The sequence below is a fragment of the Pseudopipra pipra genome, chromosome 6 (assembly GCF_036250125.1).
Source record: "Pseudopipra pipra isolate bDixPip1 chromosome 6, bDixPip1.hap1, whole genome shotgun sequence".
Lineage (NCBI taxonomy): Eukaryota > Metazoa > Chordata > Aves > Passeriformes > Pipridae > Pseudopipra > Pseudopipra pipra.
The window spans coordinates 59,680,603-59,703,494 of NC_087554.1; the positions used below are offsets into that span (position 1 = coordinate 59,680,603).

The 22,892-nt window shown below is 41.7% G+C and overlaps 1 protein-coding gene across 2 annotated transcripts in view; it reads right to left on the reverse strand.

The window, feature by feature from the left end:
• MNAT1 (MNAT1 component of CDK activating kinase) overlaps positions 1 to 22,892 on the reverse strand; it is a 119,768-nt gene that overhangs the window by 31,816 nt on the left and 65,060 nt on the right. For both annotated transcript variants that reach the window (XM_064659445.1, XM_064659446.1), the window contains exon 7: positions 3,644 to 3,765. In XM_064659445.1, coding sequence (XP_064515515.1) covers positions 3,644 to 3,765 — 122 coding nt within the window. The remainder of the gene's footprint in view (positions 1 to 3,643; positions 3,766 to 22,892) is intronic.

A 22,892-nucleotide genomic window follows, 5' to 3' on the forward strand; every position in this document is an offset into this window, starting at 1 on the left:
GTTTTGTGTTTTTTTTTCTTTAAAATCAAAACTACATATCAAACATACAGTTTTAAAATAACACAATAATTTCCATCCCGAGTTATTCTTTCGCTACTTGGCATGTCAGCTTGTTATATTTTTCATTTCTTTTGTTTTGCAGTAAGAAAAATGCAGACCTCCAACCACACATATTCAGCCTACTCAGCTAAAACATTAGAAAGAAAGAAAAAGAGACAGGCCTTTTTTGCCCCTCTAAGAAAACCTCCAAGTAAAGTAAGGGCAGTGAGTGCCTGAGCATCCAGGTGCTCCTCATGTTCTCTCTCCCAGCCACCTATCTCCACACCCTGAAAGCCATGGTAGGTCACACAGCCTTGCAATGACTTTGGCAATTCAACAGATTTGGACCAATTCAAGAGACAAGGCTCTCAAAACATGACTCCCATCAGCAGGTTGCCTTCAACTCCACACAGAAGCCAACAATTTCCCAACACGTGTCTCTAAACACTTCAGTAACTCAGAGCAGTGACCAAGTCACACAGACCCAGGGCTATCAGAGCCCTGGAAGGACAGGCAGCTGCAGAGCCTGCACCCAGGATGGGAATGTTATAGTGATCCAAGACCACACTTTTCTCCAAGGGCAGCACCACAGGTTTGGGAGATGCTCTCACACGTGTCTTCTCCCCTTCTCCAAGTCACGTTTCCCTTTGACAGCTGAGACAGGCATGAGCTGGTCCTCACAGCCTGAACAACCAAAGTGACCTTTACCAGGGGACTGAAGGACACAAACCCCTACACATTAAACCAATCATTTGTGTTGGGGGGGGAAAAAAAAAAAATCTATTTCTTCATTATTCTCAGACTTCCAACACACTAACAAAAAATGCATCACGAGTATGTTAACGCTATTCTGTAGTACTTAGCAAAATAAAAGAAAATTTACATGTCCAGGGGAAACTGAAAACAAATTTCTAAAAACAATTTGAACATAAATTTCCTCTTTTGCAAAATATGCAAAGTCCACACAGAGGAGTAGTGGGAGGATGCAGAATCAAGTTTATTGGTCTGCTCACAAAGTTCTTTGGAAAGTCTAATAAGCAAATAACACAAGTCATCTTAAAAAGCAATTTTTTTAAAATAATGAAAGATCCCTAACAAATGTTCTAAGTGACCCCTTAAGGATTAACCCTTTTTCTTGCTCTTTGCTAGACCTCCTTGCCAGCTGTCCTACATTACAGCAGTTTACTAAGAAATAAACTCAACACTGATACTGAAAACTTAAAGCAAGTCTTGCAAAAGGTAAGAGGTTAAGACGTGAATATTCAAAAAGCCCATTCTACTGAGTGTTTTGAAGAGAATAAATTGTACCTTAACAAAGAAAGAAGTCAATAAATTATGCTACCAGAAGAGAATTCAAAGTCTCCAGGTTGGCAATGTCTTTGCAAGAATTCTGGCTCCAGAAACTCAGATAACAGCCTGCACATTTGAGGGAACTATTTAGCAGCAATAAATAGCCAGACTGCAAAATTATTAATAGGAAAATGAAAAGAGGGAGAAACTAAAAAAACTCCTAAAATTAAATACATTTAGAATCATAGGGTTGGAAGGGACCTTAAAGACCATCTTGTTCCAACCCCCTGCCACGGGTAGGGATGCCACCCACTAGGCCAGGTGCCTCAAAGCCCCGTCTGGCCTTTTACGAGTGTAAATGAACAGGAAACTAAAAATCTTTAGCAGGAGTGGATATCATTGTGCCCAGCTCTTCTGCCTCACCCAGGCAGCTGTTTGCAGCTGCCTGAAAAGCCCCAAAGCAGGGACAGAGGCACATTAGTTAAGCATTCATCATCAACAGGAAATGCGCATGAGTTCATATAAACACAGAAACACAAATACATAAACCAACAGCCTTGCACAGTTTAAGGTATTTCAGACACCCCATGGAATAGGGTTGGAGCTGTACCGGCTGGGAACCCACAGCTTCCATGTATTTGTTTTGGAATGGCAAACAGCCTCAGGACTCAGCAGAGCTCTTCTGGTGGGCACCACCAACCAACCAACCCACCCACGAGCCGCCCCTTGCTGCCGAAGCCACCCGGCACCCCTGTGCTCTTAACTCCTTCATCACCTCCAGAGCCAAGCCCAGCAACCCTGGCTGTTCATGCTTGCATGACTAGAATGACACATTCCAAAGTGTTCCCAAGAAAAGACTGTGGCGTTGTTTGCAAACTCTACTCTGGGTACACTCGCACACGGACGCTGCGACGCAACCGCAGGATTTAAAGGATTCTCTTTTGCAACCTGTTGTGCTGCCTCTGAACCACTGTCACAGGCAATTAAACGGGATGCACACGGATCACACAGGGTTCCTGGTGGATTTGGACACCAGCACTCACCTTACACAGGCAAAAGGACAGGGAGTGGGAATCCTCCCTGCACAAGTTATCTTTTTTTGTTTGTGATGGGGCTGAGGGCTGGGAGGGCCTCAAAGCTCCCCTCGCACTGGAGGTCCCTCACAGCTGTGCTCCATCCAAACAGGTGGTGAAGGCCGAACCAGGCTCTGCCCAAGTTTAAACTGCTAATTAATATTTGGTCTCAGAAGCTTGGTATCAGAAAATAAAAAATTACAGCCATCAGGAGGACATAAAAACAGTAAAAACGGAGACAACCTCAATTCCAGACAGCCTTGAGTTCTCTAAAGCACCATTAGGTTGCTTATTTACTTAGAAAAGTCCATCTACCTCTGTCACTTTCTGGATGAGATACAATTTCTCCCATGCCAGTGAACTAGATGGGATTCCTGTTTGGATTTCAGTGGTCTCCAAAACTGCACACTAAATTGTCTCAACTTTGCTTAGTACTTTGTGGCTTCAGTTTTCCCATATTGCACAGTCAAATGTAAACTGTTATCTTTTAAACTCTTTCTTGCCTTGCCAGTCTGCACATTTGTTCTGCCATGTAGTTTTTCAGGCACTGAAAGTGCTGTTGACCTTGAAAGTTAGGCCATGATGAGTTGGGTGACCGTATCCCAGTAGCTACACATTTTCAGCTGGCATTTCAGCTACAAACACATCTCTAGAGAGCACACTTTTGGACTTCCTATCCTCCATTACCCAGGCACAGCAGGCTTCCAAACCCCCTTCCAAACATGGCTGCACACTGTGATGCCGCCAGGCTGCTGCTGGACCAGCCCTGCATTATATTTTTTGACATAAGTTAAGCTCTGTGCTTCATTTCTCACAAACGCAGTTTGACTGTAGACAGCAGCCGACAAGTAAATCTACCCTTTTCCATGGCAAACAGCCCAACTTTAATATTTTTACTGGCTTACAGCTGGGTAAATTAAGCCCCAGATTTTTATTTATTTATTTTTTAATACCGTGCAACTGAAAATGAACAGCTACTTCACCACGACTGCCAAGGACAACCTTAAAAACACTAATGCAATCCAGTCCAGCTCTCAATAGATCTATAAAGGCTAGAGGACCAAAAATTTCAGCTTATCCACCCAAACAAAATGTTGGTTGGGCAGGAAGTCTAATATTTCATTAAGATGCTTTAAAAAAAAAAAAAGAAAGAAAGGAAAGAAAAAAATCCCTGGCAATCTGAAGATGGTAACAGTCCCAGCTATAATGCCATGAAATGGGAATTAAAATGTGTTACTTACCCCAGCCTTCCCAGCATTTCAAGCTCTGGAACTTGTGGTCCATATGTCTCCACTTGCAGGGGCTGATACTCATACAAAGTTTCCTCTAGCTTTTGAATGGGAGCTAGTGAAATATGCTGACCCTGTTAAAAGGAAAAAAAAGAGATTGCTGTATACCAAGTCAAGGTTTTGTTTTGACTTTATTTAAATGCAATGCTAGAACAAGTTGATACCATTAACCTGGTCCAGATAAAGACCATCCCATTAAGAACATTTTGTCCACTATATCACTTAGTTCTTCATGATTTAAATTTTTTACTGGGAGCTACAGATTGGAAGTGATGTTTCATTAGCTATAGCTGTTTGGACAAGGTAGGAGGAAGGGGGCAAGTTTTATTGAAGGTGAGTTTACCATTAGAGAGCACAGCTGCTTCTAGTGTCACTAGTAAAATTATTATTAGGTTAAAATTTTGTTTATCAGAAGTACTATCAAACAAATGACTCTGAGAAAACCACTTAATTCTGTAATCAATGATTTCCTGAAAGCCCTCATTAGAAAGGGAAGCCGCTTTCCTTTCTCTCTGCAGGCTTTGCAAGCTCCCATATATAATGGCTCTCAAGGTAGACTTTTACAGAGCAATACAATTAATTCATTCAGCAAATTCCCATTTGTTTCATAGCTAAAAATACAGAAACACACAAACACTAATCTTTCATTCCAGATGGTACTTTTGCAAGCCCTTTAGACCACTGAGAAATAGTGAGATTTCCACCTCCCGCCTCCCCCTCTCCAAGTCCCTATCACTCCAAGCTCTCACAAAACAGGAGACTTGTGGCTGGAAAGGAGGGGTCAGGAGGACATGAGATAGAGCCAAAGTTAACAGATGTTGCTGCGTGACATTCTACACTGATTTGTTGATCTTTCACACAGTTTCAATTTTCTACTGTATTCTATGGTGCTCACAAAAATTAGCAGCAGCAGCAAAAAGACAGAGCACTATGAGGTCTCCCAAAACAGCCTGGCTTTCCCTGTAGAAACTGAGCTTCCCATCTGCAAAATGCAAGAATTTAGCAAAGTAGTAGTATTGTTTTTGTAGACATTTTGTCTGCAACAGGAGATGGGAAGCTTTCCATGGTGTAATGCCATGTATAACCCTGGCTCCCGCTGGTGATCACTTACTGAGCTGAGCTTCCCTGGGGCCACTCATGTGAGCATCTACTCCCTCAAGTGGAAACTACAGGCTCCCAGTGTGGGGCATTGGGTTAAAATTAACTAAAGACAGGGGGAAAAAAAGGTCGGTAGAAGGGGAATGCTGTTAATTAAATTTGTGGTTGAGGACAGTGACCTTTCTGAATTTGGAGCAGAGATATTTTTGTTTAGAGAGTTGCAGAAAATAGCTAAGAAAATTGAAGACGCAAGTCCTTGAGAAATGCTGTCATGGATCTAAGCTGATCTCTATGGAAATATCAGCAGCTCAGGTTTTCCACTGAAATGGCTCTACATGTGTGATGAGAACAGACAGTTTTAGCCTTTTTCTGCAGTGCCTGGGGGCCTGGAGAGGCCTCTGCCAGCACCCTTGTGGTGACAGTCCTGGAGGTGAAACGTGGTGAAGGAAGTTCTCCACTGAGCCACAGATCACTCCACTTTCATGGTCAGCACACTTATTTCTGTGCCACAAACTATTGCTGCAACATTAAAAGCAGGCTTCCAAACATTTAAAAGAAAAAAAGGTTGGAAAAGAAAGGTTAAAAACTCAGCTCTATTCCACTTTATGACATCTTAAGACACAAATGTGGGGTCTTCTATATTGCTAGAAGTTATCAATTTACAATCTACTCAAGTTCATGAAAATATTGTACTTTGTAACTACATATATGTGGACCTGTTACACCCATTGTAAGAGATTAATGCTTAAATAACACTTTTAGATTTCCATTTTTAGCAATATCTTTGATCTAACCAAAGCAGAGGTAAAGACATACCAACATCTTACATGTGTACAGCCTCATCTGGCGAGTGAAAAGTCTCACTCTTTCCAAACCCAAATTTTGTTCAAGCCATAGAAAAGAAAATTCAGTTTCGGGCAAAGATCAAAACCCTGGTAAATATTTTGGGAAACTGCTTGTGTGTGGGAAAAGGGAGCAGCTCAGATTGCAGGAGCCACATCTCTGGAGGGCACCACCAGAACAGCTGCTCACTGTTAGTGGAGTTGCCACTGGTGCATTCCCAACACTTTTAACAAGAGCAACTTCAGCTGACATTGGCCAAGAGACAGGGGAAGGCTCCTGACACGTGGACTGGGCTCATCACTGGCCTCTCTTTCTACCACCATTTATGCTGCTACAGATGCCCACCCCTGGGAACTGCTAGGAGGACAGGATGAATGTGTTCCATTTGTCTTCCTCTCTTTGTGGGATCCCAAGGTCAGAAGGGATCACAGTGGTCATGAACTCCCAGATGATCAACCAGTAACTGTGAGGGAGCTCCTCTAACCAGTGCGGAGGGTGACTGGTCAGCACACCAGTGGTATGGGGGGCACCAGTGTATGGGTAGTGGGGAAGCCACTGAGCCATGCCAGAACCTCTCTGTGAGGTGGGGAATTGCATCACCAACACACTGTGGTGGCCTCGAGAGCAGCAGAACATCAGAAGAGGAACTGTCCACCCTCAAGCTGGTCTGACCTCATGCCCAGCACAGGCCAGGACATTTTGTGTTCCTGCACAAAGCTCAAGGACTGGCAGTTCAGCCAAAACACGTCCTTCTGAAAGGTGTCCAATCTAGGCTGAGAGATGTCAGATCATAAAGGTTCAGGCACATCCCCTAGGTAAGTTGTTGCAATAGTTAATTATCTTCACCATTAAATATTGGCAAGTGATTTTTTGTTCATCAGTTCAAAGACTCTCTCTTACGTCTTTCTCACCCACATCCTGGGCCAAGGTGCAAGTGTTAGGAACCAGGATGTACTTTTGCATGGCAAAACAACTGTAGTGCTTTGTGTCCAGCCAGCAGATCTGCACCTCAAGGAGATTATGCAGCTGTATGAGACAGCTCATTTGTTTTCATTTCCCAAAATCACAACTTTAGCTGATGGGCTTTGGCAACATGGATTACATTCCACATAGCAATGGGTAAAAAAACCCCATAACCAGCTGTTGTTCCTGCCCTATAGCTGTCTGGCCTTTAGGCTCCTGAGCTCACGGGCTTCCAGCTTGTTCAGCCCTGCACAGGTTAGTGTGGTCCCAAGCAGTGGGTATGGCACAGATCCGTGCAAAAGGCTGGGATGCAAACCAAAAGCATTGCCTTCCCTATTTCCACTGATGTTGGGACAAGACAATTCACAAAAAAAAACCTTGCTGAGGTTAAAAGGCTCAATTTGACCACTGTTATCTCAGTTAAAAGCTGCTTGACCAGAAGCATCCCAGTTTTGTCTCTCTGTCCCAAGTGGTCCCTAACAGCTTCATAACACACTGGTATAATAGGGATGCTGCTGTGTAACTTTAAAGACAATAACTGTTACTTAGGACTTACACAGCACTTTTACAGATCCAAAACCCATTTCAAATCTATGAGGTAAGACTTTTAAATTTCCTGTATTCCACCTAGACAGTCAGCCTTACCTCTTTCCAGCATTAAGAGGCATTTATCAGCATGCTAAAACCAAAATGAAAGCAGTGGGGCCAAGATCCTACTTCTGCATTGCTTTCTCCTGACAAACCTAAAATCTGACGTTGTGGTCATGGGTAAGTATTTCTAATTCCCCTTGGATGCTGTAATGTTTGTGTAAAAGAAGCTGACAGTATCCAAACGGAGATAGAAAAGGCTTCCAAGAACAGAGACAACACATTTTCCTGCCTCCTCTCCCTCCCACCCCTATCTTCACGGCATACGAGTGTTTTCTCTGGGATTATTTTAGGCACTGGAGCTGCCTATTACATATTGGAATGTATGGAACCACAAAACATGCTGCTAATTAGAAGGAAGGCATTTGCTTATCCTTAGGACTTTGTTTATGTAAAAGCCTGCACGGCAATGGATTTGTGAGCAACTGACTTCCCATTCATGTACTGTGTGGTTTCAGAGGAGAGAAATACAGGATTAAATTGGGAGAGGGGGGGTTAAATAATGTCTTTGCATTAGAAATAAAACTGACCCACCGATTTACTTTTCATTATCCAAATATACTGTTTGAGACATCTCTCAGTTGAAATAATAAGAAACAACAGCCGTGGCCAATTTTGGTTTCAGACTGTGATACAACATGGTATTAATAAAAGAAAAGCCATGGATTATACACGGGGAAGAGCTGCCCTGGCAGTGACAAGGAGCTTATTTTAAACAAAAACAATGCTCTTTTAGGAAGAATCATGGCTACTAGAACATCAAAATTATAGAGTATCAGTGCACCTTTCACACTGGTTTGGGAGACTCTTGGCAAATGTCAGGTATATCAGTATTTGCCTGCTGGCAGAAGAGGTTATTTTAGCTAACAGAGTCCAGAAATATCTGCTCAAGGTGCAGCGTTCACAATTCTTCCCATCCTGTCCTCTCTCCCTTTCTCTGCCTTCCTTCACCTCCTTCCCTCTGCAGCAAAAAGAAACAACTGACAGTCTCCTCAGAAATCTTTCAAGTGTTGAGGAGGAGAAAGGAGACTGACACCAAAAATGCACTAGTAGGGGAAAGAGGAGGAACAGCTATGCCACAAAAACATCCCCAGGCAAGAGACAGAAGCCAGAGACTGGGGTCAGTAAAACTTGTCCAGACAAGGCATGTTTCTGTACTAGCAGCAGCTGGATGAGTTGTTGCAGCCAATCTTTTTGCTTTTTTAATTTCTCTCTGCTTAGGACCTTACTCAGCTCTGCTATCACCACGTTTCCAGAGCACAGCACACGTCAGATAACAGAAATAGCAGTATTCGTGCTATGTCTCATTAAGTCAGTTTGCAGCAATGTTATTTTTATTTAACCCTTTTCACTGTCAGGTCACCTTCCCCAGCCTGGTGTAAGGAGCATAAAAGGAACCAAGGTCTGTGGGATGCCAGGGCATGACACTGCTAAAACATCCCCAGTATTGCCTTGATTGTACGTGGCACAACAGAGAAGTTAACAAAGGCCCTTTTTGACACACCATCATCTGAGTGTATAATTATCCAAATGCTTTCAAGAGAACATTAAAACAAAAATACAAATTCCTTGAATTTTTCAGTATAAGGAGTCTTAGGAAACTATTTTACTGTTAAGCTCGTAACAGAATTCAGGTTTTGGAAAGGTTTCATGTTAGCACTATTTCTTACAGATATTAATGCAAATATCTTTGGCAATGTGGTCTGAGCCAAAAGTTGGGTTGTTGTGGGTTTTTTTCCCCCTCCAGTTTCCAGCCTCCCAATTCACTATTGACAAATATTTGTTAGCAATGCTAATGTGGCTTTCTGATTCTGATTAACTACTTTGACTACAGTAATACTCAGGAAAAGGAGAATGAAACTGATAGATTTGGAGGGCTCAGTTAATATTATTTTAACCTTTACCCTCTCTGTCTTCCACAGCCTTTTTAAATAAACACAAGGAATGTCAAACTAAAATGTATAATTCCATTCCTTAGCCTAAAATTCCTAAGCCAGTGAGGCTTTTCCAAAGATGTGAATTTCTGAAATCAACTTCTCTTTCTTCTGCTCTTGAAAAATCAACAATAAATCTAATTTCTTTACTTGATTATGAGAAGTGGTATTGAGATATCCCAGCAGCAAAACTGAAAGAGAACAAATGATCTGACAGAAAGCAACAGAATCAACATTAGATTTCTTGTTGATCACAAAAACAAAATCTGACCACATATGGCAGGACTAGAGATACAAGATTGTCACCCTCCCTTCTCCCTGAGGTAGGTGATTTCAGATGCCTAATAACAATCTGACTAAACTACTAAATTTAGACTTTTATTTTCCCCCTCTACAGTAATTTAATTTGATTTTCAAATGCCAAAACAGATTTAAAAGATGTGCTTTCTTTAGGAATGGCAGAACTAAACCAGGAGATCAACAGCACTGAAGAAGCTATTAACAAAGACAGTCAGATACACGTGATTTGTTATACAGAAACAGGTACCTGGGCAATTAACCACAGAGTGACATGGGTTAAATCACACCATCAGTTCTACTTGCCTCCAAAATTTTCCTTTACAACTTTCTGACATAAGTAATTACCTGACCAGACTTATCTTCAAGCTCCTGCCAAAAAGCCCCATTTCTGTAATCTCTCAGAATAAAGCCCGTGTCCACCTAACGTGCCGAAATACAATTCTGCTGGGTCTGTGCCAGCAGCAGATTTAGTGCCTGCTCCCTTCACAGAAAAGCCCGGTGCCCTTTCCTCATGCCCATGGATTGCAGCCCCTGCTTGGGACTGTCCTCTCCAGCACTGCCTGCTGAAGTCCAGGCAGGATTCAGGGGATAGTCTGGATGTTTGCTGCAACAAGTCACTCGCTTGTTTTCAGCGGAGACTCCAGAGCTCCTGCAGGAAACTGCCAAGCTTTCCTCAAAATCTCCAGCACTGTTCAAAGGATAGCCCACTACACAAGACAGCATCATTTTTGGAAATAATTAAAACACAACAGCATTTTCATGTCACTAGTAAGCCCACAGGTCACCCTCTGAGTTTTCAGCACTGGTTTCTCAATCTTGCTCCCAGCTCTGTCTCAGCTCCTAAGCACTCACTTCTGTGCAACCCAATGTATGCAGCTCAACTGCTTCTGCTCCTTTTGCTCTGGTCCCAGGACCTTTACCCTGCACACAAGACCTGTTTGGCCACTTTCAGCTACACTGCAGAGCCATGCCACCGGCTACTGCGTGGTATCCCAATGCCCTGGGAATGCCAATTGCATTTACAAACCTCACTATCAGCTCACACATTCTTTTTCCTACCACGGCTTTCACCAACACAGCCCTTCTCAGGGTACAACTGCAGGCTCTTCCCATTTTTCAGAGAAATGTTTCACTACAGGTGACTCCAAGCCCCTGCTCTGTTCACTTTGTTATGCCAATCCTCAGTGTGCCATGTTGGTAATACAACATCAGGCAGAATTAAGCAAACTTTTGTTGCGTCTCTGCCATCAGACTCCTGGAGCCCTGCTCATTTTGGTTTGGCTATCAACAGAGCACAGTATCAACTATCAACAGTAGCCAGGCTAATTACAGGATTTAGGGCTTTAACACAACACTGTTTTAAATACACACATTAAGGGCCTAATTTTTCAAGGGACGTGAAGTAGAAATCAATTTGGCAAATGCCACTTTGTACATCACAAGGAATAACACTGAGAGAGGGACAGACAGGGCAGGGGAGGTCAGAGCACAGCCCATCGCTCGCTGACCAGGGACACCTGTGTGAGTCTCCCCACAGGTGAATCTCCTGGTGTTCCTATTTTGTTTCAGTAAAGCTGTGTGTTATGCTGATATAATCCCTCTATTGTGCAAGATAATTATTTAGGATTTCCTGGAGAACAGTGGAACCTGCAAAAATCAGCTGCTGTATTAGAACAGCAGCTCATGAAGAGCCATACATCATTGCACTATCTGCTCTTTCCTGGGATTCTCTAAAGCAGCTTCCCCCCATCCCAACAGCCACAGCTCTACAATATTGTTTTTGAGGAATGCAAAGTCTGATAGATGATTTAAAATGAAAGACTGCTTAAAATAACAAAACCAAACAGAAAGCTGACCTCAGCCTGCAGAAGATGAGAAACTCTGTGTGTGAAAGTAAGATACATATTCCCTGTTTTACTGAGCATCCAGCCTAGACCCAGATAAACTTTGATAAACATGCAGAACATCATATTCAGCATGGCTTATGTCTGCCTGATAAAGGAAAGAAATAAAGGGAGATTCCTTGAATAGCTAGATTTTAAGGAGGGACTGCTAAGGGTTGATAATTGTCTGGCAAAAGACAGTAAGGAAGTTTTTATAGCAACAGGAACAAAAAAAGGAATAAAATATGAAGAAAAGGACAATAAAGGCAGATGAAAGGAAAAGCACAAATAAAATAGAAAAACAGGAAGAGTGAATTATTAGAAACAGGCAAAAAGATAAAAAGGAGGAATTCAGAAAAACTGAAGTCTAAAGTTAAAAAACTAAGAAAGTGTCAGATGTTAGCAGTACAAGATACATTTTCATATTTGTGGACTGTATTTACTAAAAAATTTTAAATGAAAACTGAAACCTGTTAGCAACATATTTGAAAATTGCTATTTAAAGTGGAAGTACTATTCCTAGCATTTTTCCTCATTTGCATGCAGAGTGCCCAAGTAAATATGAACCAATTATTCTGGGACAGGAAGGGACATACTGCAAACGTAACACACACTTCACAGCACTGCTTTGAAAACACGTAGTAATTTTCCCAAACTAAACAAAAAACTTCCCTGGGGCAGAAGCAACTGCATTTTAATATGCACAAAACACACTCCTTTGTCCTTCCAGAGAGGATTAGTTTCTTTCCATGCAAGTTTCCCTCTATGTTTTAAGTGGATGTATCAAAATGATGCTTCACTCTGAACCACAGACACAGGACAGCTTTTCATGTTCTCTGAACTTACTTTCAATGGTACCTGAATTTTACCAGTCCCTTGGACAGGGTTCACCAAACTCCACAGGAGTCTATTTGTAAACCTTGTCTGATCCTGAGAGTGACACAGAAAGTCCCTCCACGAGCTACCACAGTCTACTGCATTGCTCTGGTTTCAGTGGCTACAGCCTCGTTACTCCTTGAAGCACAATAACCAGAAATATCTAAGGCACCCTTAACACAAAGAAAAAGGAATGGTTCCTGCCATGAAAAATACACAGTCTCAGACAAAACAGAAGCTGGCAGCAAAAGCACCGATAAAATCATACGGCGATTTCTCTTAGTCCCAGAAAAATCCTATTTATCTGTTTGTAAAATAAAAAGATGCCTCATCTGTTTTATCTTGTTAACTGGCTCCTTTGTGAACCCTTTTGCTAAAACACTTGTTTTCAAATAAAAAAATGGCAAGTGTTGCCACAGACTCTGAAAGAGGAGACTGCCGTGAAAGCAACTGCAGCACAAACACCGCATTTCGAGCAAGTTAGAGAGGCTGCCTGAGTATTTCCTGCCATGGGCTTACAACAGACAGTTTTGCCTTAAAAACAACACTTCCATTGTGGAAAGGAAGATTCCTGTATGCTCTGACATAAGTACTGGATGGACCCACATCAGCAGAATGGTCTGACATTTAATAATACCCAACACAAGGAAGGGAATTGCTCAAACACAGCATGATGGAGATCAGGGCTTGCACTGACATCCCATGCCATGGCTACTGGCTGCTGCTTGGGAAACAACACAAACAAGCTGGAATCCCAGAGAAAGGAAGCCCTGAGAACAAGTATTAAGAACATTTGTTAATCAAAGGACTAAACATATAGGAAGTTTTTCATTTCTCTTTCATATATTATATCCGTTCAGTAAAATATGTACCAGGCTCTCCACAGATGATGCAAATGTCTTGCCCCAGCTCACGGAAGCTGCTGCTCTGAGAAAAAAACCAAAATGAGCTGATCATTTGAATTCCCTTAAAACTCTTAATACTGGACCAAATAAAGCACAGTAGAACTTATTATACAGTTTAACAAGCCATGTCTAACATCTCTGTGCACTTAAAAACTCTAATTTAATTAACTTTACCTGTAAGCTTAGGGGGGAGAGGTGAGTGAGGGGGGAAAAAAAGAAAATAAAATACAAACTCCTTTTCTCCTCAACTCTGAAAATAGTTCAGCGTCCAAATCCCTATACAAGAAGTAATAAAAATAGTTCAGTTTCTGGTAGCAATAACAAAAACGAGGGCAAGATTAATTCTTACACTTTTATGGCAAACAATCTAAAGCAGATGTTTGAGAATAAAAGCGAGATGTCAAAGTAGTTAAAAAGTGCTTTCCAAACCCAAACACAACAAGACAACTTACAGCTTTATGTGCTTATATAAAACTCTAAATCATCTCAGTCAGCTTCCACCCTTAGCCCTTCACTGGTATATGAGGCTTCACAATTACCAAAAATGTTTTATTCAGAGCTAAACCACCACAGATCAGTGTCTCCTGAACAAAGGCACATGAGAGTGAGCTTTGCTGATGAGAGATCAGCTCCTGAATCTTGGGCCTTATGAACAGAAATAGGTTTCCATGGTTTGAATATCCAGAATCTCTGGGATAAAGGTCATGTCTTTAAGAGACACAGCACACTTTAAAGGTATTTAGCAATAGTTCAGACTGTATTTACATTTCCGCTACAATACTGCAGTTTTAAAACAGAGATCAAACTTCACATTTTAAGGTCAAAATCCCCATAAGCATTCCTCAGAATCAGACTTCAAATGGATATTTGAAGTTATGCACACCGTCCTGTTTGCGAGTTCAAAGAATTGCTGATCATAAAGCAAACTTGAAGATATCAAATCTTTTAAGTACAAATTTCACAAAAGACACTGTGTGCACACAGGAGAGTTGAGTCCTTCCACGTTTAATATGGCAAAAGCCTGTGGAAGGTAACTGTAAGCACATCCCTTTCCAATGAAACTACTCTTTATTGTGAACACGAGAGACACTGTGTTAACTTAAAACAGCGTCCCCTTAGATGTGCTTTCCAAAAGGCCTCAGGCAGGACGATACTGATTTAAATAAAGAAAATTAGGCAAGTTTTTGCACTCGAGCTTCCCACACAACTAGGATTTGCCAAGCCTTTTGAGTCTAATCAGAACTACAATCACCAGCTTTATAAAGAGAGTGACTCAGCGCGCGCGCACTTCCAGACTCACCAGCAAGGGCTGATTTTTTGGCTGACCACAGCAAACTGCCTCCTGAGCCGGTCAGCCCAAGAGTCCATCTACCTGGAAGCCATCCATCCAGCAACACTGGGCTACTGTGCATCTGCATCGCTGTTTCACTTCATCACATGAAACACAAACCCATGGCTACAGGCATCGCAGTAACTGATACCGCACCGCTCAACTCAATGGGAGCAAATCAGAAACTCTATAGAGTACATATGAATAATAATAGGCTTTTGTGTTTCCTTTCCCAAGTGCTGACAGTTTGGAGGGGTATTTTTCCCACCACCATCACTGCTGGACTAGAACCACATTAATTTCAGCGTGCCAAGGCAAGCTGTTTGAGAAGCTTTCACGGCACATTTGGCTTAATAATCCAGGGTGGGGTTTTTGGGTTTTGTTTTGAATTGTCCAGGATTTGACAAGAAAATGAAAATTAAGGTTAAGATGTATAACTCTTAGGAAAATTATATTTTCAGCGAAAGATGGCAAGGCCACATCTAAAAGCTTTAACAAAAAATTCAAATCACCCTTTAAATCACCAGCAGCCTGAATAACTTCGCCCTGGCTCTGGATGTAAACTTTTATCAATTGGTAGTATACTGAGAAAACCACGTTTTCTCCTTCAGTTTCACATTAATCTTGGGTCACAGTTAAAACACAACCCTGCATCAACTTTTTTCTCCCCCCATCCCCTATTCATAGCCATTGCTGTGTTGGCTGAAACATTTATGGCTAGGACGGAGGAGCATTGACCAAGAGACCTACAAGGAACAAAAGCCTGCCAAGAGCCCAAAAGCAGCTCACCTTACAAACTCATCTAATCCCCAGCTCAGCTACTCCAGCAGCTCTACCAGCCATTCCAGGGCATTAGCAAAAGCAGTGATTGTTTGCTACCAAGTCAACGAAATTCAGACTTTGTTTAACCTTTCCTGTCTCATATTTAGACCAATATAAGAGGCACCCCTCAAGTGCTACCAAGAGCATTCTATAATTCATACAATAGTTGAGTCACAGCAAACCAGCAGCCTGGCCAGGATAATGCACTGCTGAATGTACCTATATTTGCTTCTGCAAAGGGCTACAGTTTCCTTTTAACTATCCATAATGCTCTGCAACATACTTGGATGTGTATGCTGTACATACACATAGCAGATTTATTTGAGAAAATAACCTCATCTCAGTAATTAGCTGATTGCAGTGCCCAAATGCTGCAGTTTTTAATGAGATGCTTTTTATGTGCATGGAGGTTTCTATTCTGTGTGTACACACAGATACACCCAGACACAAATAAACAAGGGCATGAGCTAAACAGTTTTAAACCAATACTGTCATAGAATGTTTGCACACCCCTGTAATTCCCCAGTCATGTGCACATCTACACACAGGATTTATTTAGAGGCACGTCAAGCTAACAAATTTATTTGCTATCAGAAAATTTTATCATACACTTACCTGGGGCTTAGACCCAGATTCAGCAACAATGATTCAGCTTAGAAAACTACACAGCTTTGAGCAAACAAAGAGCCTCACAAAGTCAAAGGAGCCGTCGCATTCCGATTACTTTGTCTGGATCGTGGCCTACAAGTCCAGTCCAACAAAGCCAAGCAAGCCTAAACCTGATGGCGTAAACTGAGCCCATCCGCTTCGCTGCAATTACCTGTGGCAATAAACACCACGGTCTAGGAAGCAGAGGCTTGCAGAAACAGGCCTCCAGAGAAACAAGCAGCACCCTGAGGACTCCAGTCTCCGCTCCTTGTCCTTCCGTGGACTTTTCCAACCAGGTATTGGACACCAATGTGTGCCATTGCCTGGGCCGCAGATCCACCAGGATACCTGGATGGGCCCTGGGGAGTGAACTGCAATGAGGGCAAAGTCACAGGGGTAAGCCAACAGGAGTACATGCTTCCTTCATTTTAAAGCACATGCTTAAGGGTTTCCTGGGTTAAAGCCAGGATGATCCATATCTTAGGAGATCAAGCACCTCCGCCAGTCTTAGATCAAAAATTTATATGGCTGTGTCAGTGATACCATCAGCCTACAAGGACAGATTTTAGCTCAGGATACAGGTAGTCTGATGGATTTTACCAGTCTAGTCAAGATGCACAAGCCATTTCCAAAGCAAAAACCCACTGGTTTTGGAGCGTTTTCTTACCAATTTAAATGGTAAGAAGGCCATCCCTCTCTACCTGAAGGTGGACATTAGGAGACTAATAAAACATTATTAAATAGATTTTAAGAAGTATATTGGGCTTCCAAGTAATGTCTCAAGAATAGTTATTTATCATATAAATCATCTTAATTTTATTATCTGGGCCCCAATCCCATGGTCTAAACAAATTGAAAAAACAGTCCCACTAGGCTCTATACATAATAGGGTCCATTACTCATACCAAATTGATTAAGCATCTTAGAAAGCCAATTTACAGAGAAAGTTTCAAATTTCTCTAATCATGTATTTAAAAACTTAAAAGAAAGACAGCAAGCAATTATAAATCATGCAGACATACTCAGAAATTTGTATCATTTTAAAAAGCAGACCAGAATTCTAAGGAACAGCTTGCTGCAATAGCCACTGAATTAATCACATTTCCTTCAGCGTCTTTTTTGAATAATACCTATCTTAGCATTTGACATTTGTCTTCCTAGTAAAAAAAAAATTGCAAAATGCACTGCAGACAGACCACAATCCCCTGTAAACTGATGTTCAGGGACATCACTTTATCGATGGGGTGCACCTCAGCTTATCAAAACAACCCAAGAAAACTTGCTTCCTTCTCAAGTGCACATCAGATTTCCCTGATCTGTGCATTTACCCAAACTGCATAAGCACAGAACTGGTGGTTTGATGCAATCAGCACAGTGCCATTTAAAGCACAGCACATCACAGCACCCTTTAAGTCTTTTTGGAAATACCTCTGGCTGTTGAGCAGCACCAGCTTTCCACCAGTTGCTGCCCCACATGCTATTGCCAATCAGCTGCATTTGCTGTAGCGCATTCCAAAGTTTACTAATTAATCTCTGCACTAAACCTCACCGATGGCTGGTTGCCATTTGAAATGATCATCATCTTTTATTTAAAGACATAGAGACCCTATGGTCAAACCCGGACCTTATTAGTAAAAAAAAAAAAAAAAAAAGATGTGCCAAATTTCAGGTAATTAAATCCAGTATCAACTAGGGGTTTTTAAAAACTGGACAGAGGTAATTATTAACAGTTTGAGGGCATTTATATCAGACATACTCAGTTATTTCAATGTTAATTGTCAGGAATCGGGTGCACTCTTGCTTTTTGAGTTTGGAGCTACATTCAGCAGAGAGTATGAGATGCAAACTACTGGAAAAGAGAACATTTATTTCTTGCAAAACAGCCTGGATGCTTTGAAGTCGTGTGTTTTAACGATTCCAGCTCATTGCTACATTTCAGATGAGGTTTTAAACATGGATTTCAGGCAGCCCAACCTCTCACACCATTGTTCCAGGCTGCTCCCATTCAGCCCTGAGTACTGGCTCCCTGACCTTCACAATGACCTCTACAAAAGCAGTTGTGCATTTTACTGTGGTGTAAATCCTCACAGACAAGTCGAACCTGTTCTTTTTGGCATCCAGCCCTTTAGATGAATACTCTGCAGAGATTTATTATGAAAGGGGAATGAAGGGGCATTATTGCACAACAGTCATCCCTCACATACAGCTAAGTTCCATCTCTTACAACTTCTGAAGACTTTTAAATAAACAGACCATCTTAATTACACAAATCCTTCTTGTTTCTCACCAATTTTCTGCAACTAAAATTTGCTGTTGTTTACAAAAAGGTAGACATGCCCAGAAAAAAACATGTGTGCAAAGGTGTTTTCTATTATTATTAATAAGTAATATTCATACTTCCTGCTACTATACACAAGGGATTAGTGTTTCCTAAGCACACCATTCACTTACTACACTGAAGTATTATTCCACATTGTAGCAACACACATTGCCCTAAAAGGGTCCATTAATTATTTTTGTAATGCCATGAAGCTGCTGCAGGATATTAGATTGTCTCCATAAGAAATACACTCCTACGGTAAAATGATGAATGACGAAGTTTGCAGGTTTTTAATTAAATTTCAGAGCAGTAAGAATTCACAGAGTTCTTTTCCATGGCTTTAACTTAATACTTTGTGTGACCTTATGCAAATAATTAAAACAAAATTCAAGATTCCATTAATCAAATAAAATAAAGGCATAAAAAACTGTGAAAAGAGAAGATTTTATAAATTCAATCTGTCTAAGTGGTCAGAGTAGTAACCCTGTCACTCCCATGATCAACATGCTTTCAGGTTTTCCAAATGATCCTTCAGCAAAACGTGCTCTCCTAGGGAAGGTGGGGAAACCAACATAAAAAAACCACCCAACCAAAGTTGCATTGATACTTCAATCCAAAAATCGTGTTCAAACTAGCTTTAGTCACTTGGTATTAACTACAACAGAAGCATTTTGACTGAAGCACATATTCCCTGATCTAAATCTCTGAATTCCCCTCAAAAGCTCCCTTCCCCCAACATCAGCTGTCACAGACAATTGACAATGCACACACACACATACCTCCCACTGCCAAAATAAGGACCTGCTGTGTGTGTCTCTCCCTGTCACCCACAGGCGATGTCAGGTAGGGGTTCTCTCTCCCCTTCCTAAAAGCCTCAGATGGCCATTCCTCAACTTTCCTGCTCCTCCTTTTGTGCCAGCAAAACCAAAGACAACAGAATGCACAACAGCAAAAACCTCCCCATGCAAAAGCATAAGAAAACACACTCTCTTCCCACCTCTTCCAGCTCCAGACTGCACTTTCACAGCTCCACAGCTGCAGGCAGAGGTTCTCCCAAACAGAATATGCAGCAGTGGTTTTTACCCTCTAAATTCAGTTCCCACCTGCAGGTCCAACTCTGCCACCTCCAGCACAGCCCACTCCTTCATTTCTTACCCTGAGGCTACCAGTGAGACAGAACAGAGATGGGCTAAAGATAATAAAAGGTGAACCAGCATGGTCATACAGTGCTGTACTTAACAACAAAGATAAAGTATCCCCAGTTCTAAAGGGAGGCTTCTTCCTACAGAAGAAATTCAACACTTTGAAAAGCTGCAGTTGCTACATAGTTTGCCTCTTCATAAATACACTAAATAAGAATTATACTTATACACTTATACTTCGGTCTTCATGACAAACAGAATAACCCTGATACCACCAATATTTTATTCAGGGTCCTTTTTAAAAAAAAATCCAAAGGTTTTTCAATCAGGTGATAGAGAGACTTAATGCCAAAGTTATACCTGGCAACTCAGCTACAGCTTAAGTTGGTTACACAAAGCCTAAAAGCAACTAATGGCTAAATGGGTACAACACTCTTCAAGAGTATTTCTTTAAATAGTATTACTTTCTTTAAAAGTATTACTTTAAAAGTAATTTATTTAATGTATTAAAATTATTTAAATTTAAATACTAAGGTATTTATTTATTATTTAGATTTAAATATTAAAGTATTAATACTATTTAAAGTATTTTAATTTCTTTAAAAGTATTACTTTAAAAGTGACACATCTGTTTAATTTTTGTATTTCAAATTCACTCAACTGACCAGACACAAAATAGGTTGAAAAGTAGCACAAAGCAAATGCTGTACATAACACTATCAATGAAACTGAACTGATGCAAAATCAAGCTTTAGTGTAAACTGCACCTTAAGGGGACTGTACTGTTTTGGGCTTTTTACCCCATGTTCCAAACAGATTTTAGAAGTGCCTGATATGAGATAAATTCTTGGCCTATCGCTAACTAGGCTTCAGATTCCACCTAAATTACCATGGGAATTCAATGTGGCATCATCCCACGAAGGGGCAGATTAAGGTGCCTCAGTGACACTGAATAGGTGAAGACAAAGGAAGGTTGAAGCTCCCATTGCAATCCCCTCTACATCCTTCCATCAGCTCTCAAGCCAAGCCCTCTTCCTCTCCCCCTCCAAGAAAAGGAAACCCTGATCATGTTTTCTTGTAAACAAGGACGATGGGGAATCCTCAGCATGCAGGCACGGCCAGGATAGTGCCACCCTTCTGGAAAGGCAGAAAATTCTTCAAATATTTACTAACTGATTATTCAAACGTTGCTTGTCTGAACCCAAAAGGCCTGTCACAGGGAAGCATTACAAGCTGGCCATCTTTACAGACAGTCTGGGATATATGTGATGTATGTGGCTTTTTTTTTTTTATGCTAGCCATGTACACGTGTCCACAGGTACCCAAGCACAGGCAGCCCCAAGTCCTGGTGCCAAGGAGTGCTTAAGGATGGCGAGGATCAGGTGCCTACACGGATCCCCTTTGGATCTGTCAGCACATCTACGCAGCCCAGCCCAGCAGCTCCTGGTTCCTGGAGCGCTGCCTCCAACTGTCTTGCAGACAATCATGTTTCTGTGATTCTCTCTCTATGCTTTGGAGAAGAGAGCAATGCTCTATTTATTTCTGCCTCTCTTTCAAGAGATGAAACAGGAGAATGGACCTCAGACTTAAAAATACATGCTGCTTTCCTCCTCTGCACAGCCCTCACTTTTAACTTGTTCCTTCCTCCAAGCTTACCTTTCCACCATCTTCCCTGAGAGGTACATCTGTCTCCTGCAGGATCTACCTCACTGGCCCAGAATAATACAAGAACCATTATTCTTACACAAAATCATCGTTTTGTTTTCTATGAATCACGGCAAATGTTGCAAGTTCCAGTCTCCTGGCCCCCATCCAGCTAATTTAGATAGATGGTTCCACATGTGCTCTCTGTCCTTCCATTTCCTGCCCATACCGCTGCACGCATTTGTCTAAGTGAGTCAAAGCAGGTTTCTCTGTAGTTACAATATTCTTTAGTACTTTATATTCTAGAAAAGAAGTCTGCATGAAACACAACCTATTACCATGCTATTATCGACTTGGCAAGAGGCAGAGGATTTTACTGCTCTGCCACATGTACCACTGAACTGTAACACATCTCACAAACTATGCCTGAGCCTCACACTTCCCCAAAATACAAGAGTTACCGGTGTAGCAACTATTTTCAGATGCAGCAAAGCAACAAACTAAACTAGTCAATTGTCCACTTCAATATATGCTCTTATTGGGGTTTTTCTCCTTTAAAATAAAAGCCTCAACAAACCCAAAACATTAAAGAGGAACAAAGAAAAGACAAACTTTCAAAGACCAAGGTGCTTCTTCACAAGGATAATTTCTCTTTCATTATTAGCCAATGCTGTCAATATTCCTTTTCAGGGACACCTTGACTGACACTCTGAGTTCACACTAGGTATATATGGGGACATTTACTTTTTGATGTACAACGCTGACTGCCTAAAACAAGATTCCTTTCTCCCACCCTCTGCACCTGAACAAACATTTTTAAGGAAAACCACTTTTGAAGTCTCCTTGGTACAGAACGTTGTCTCTTTGATCCAAATATCTTTTGCTGCAAGTACCCTAGCACAATATGGGTGCACCTTGGATGGTAATAATGACTATTTAAAACTAGGGCCCACAACAGCTCATTTGAAATACAGCTTCATTGTTAAACGTATTTTTAATTCACAAATGTGCTGTTTTAAAGCTCAAAAGTCAACTCCACTGAGACCCTGTAGCAAACATTCATTTATTTGCTGTGTTCACTTAGGCAGGAGTTGAGGTGCAGAAATGTGGTACATGCACATGCAGCACAGCCTCAACCTACACACTGATGACTTTTTCTTTGTAGGAAATTAATATACTAGTAAGGCTGATGTACCTTGGAACAGAGATTAACACAAAACAGAAGATGCTGTGGGGAAACAAGCCCTGAATCCTACACCACTGCCTACAACCAGAACACTTGGTTAACCAGGTGTGGAGATGGCACATTTGAAACCCCTGCAGTCCTCAAAGACCAGACTTCTTACAGAGGAACTGAGCCAGACAGATGAGTACCAGAACCAAATCCTTCTGTCCTAGAGCTCCCCTATAATTCCCAATCTCATGCAGAAATCCCTCAGCCCTTCTCCCTAGACTCTCATCCCACGCACTCCCACCTGTCCTAAGTCTCCCCACTCAGAGTGATGGCACCATGTCTCCCCATGTTCCCTCCATCCCTCTGATCAGCTGCCTGTGCTTCCCCATCCCCCCAGCCCTGATCCCATGCTCTACCATGGCACCACTGCTGCTGCTGCCAGCACTTGGTACTGATTTCCCTGCCACGTTCTTCCAACGACTACCTCCTGCTATGACCATCCCTTTGTCCTTCTCTTGGCTCTCCTTGCATGACCCTTGAAGTCTGCCAAGTATTTCAGAAAAGCCAGATGAAGGCTGTGCTTACCCAAAATTTGTCTGAAGATGGCCCTGAGAATAAGCATGGAACACAACACAGGCATTTGGGAGATCTTTCATCTGTGCTGCGAGAAC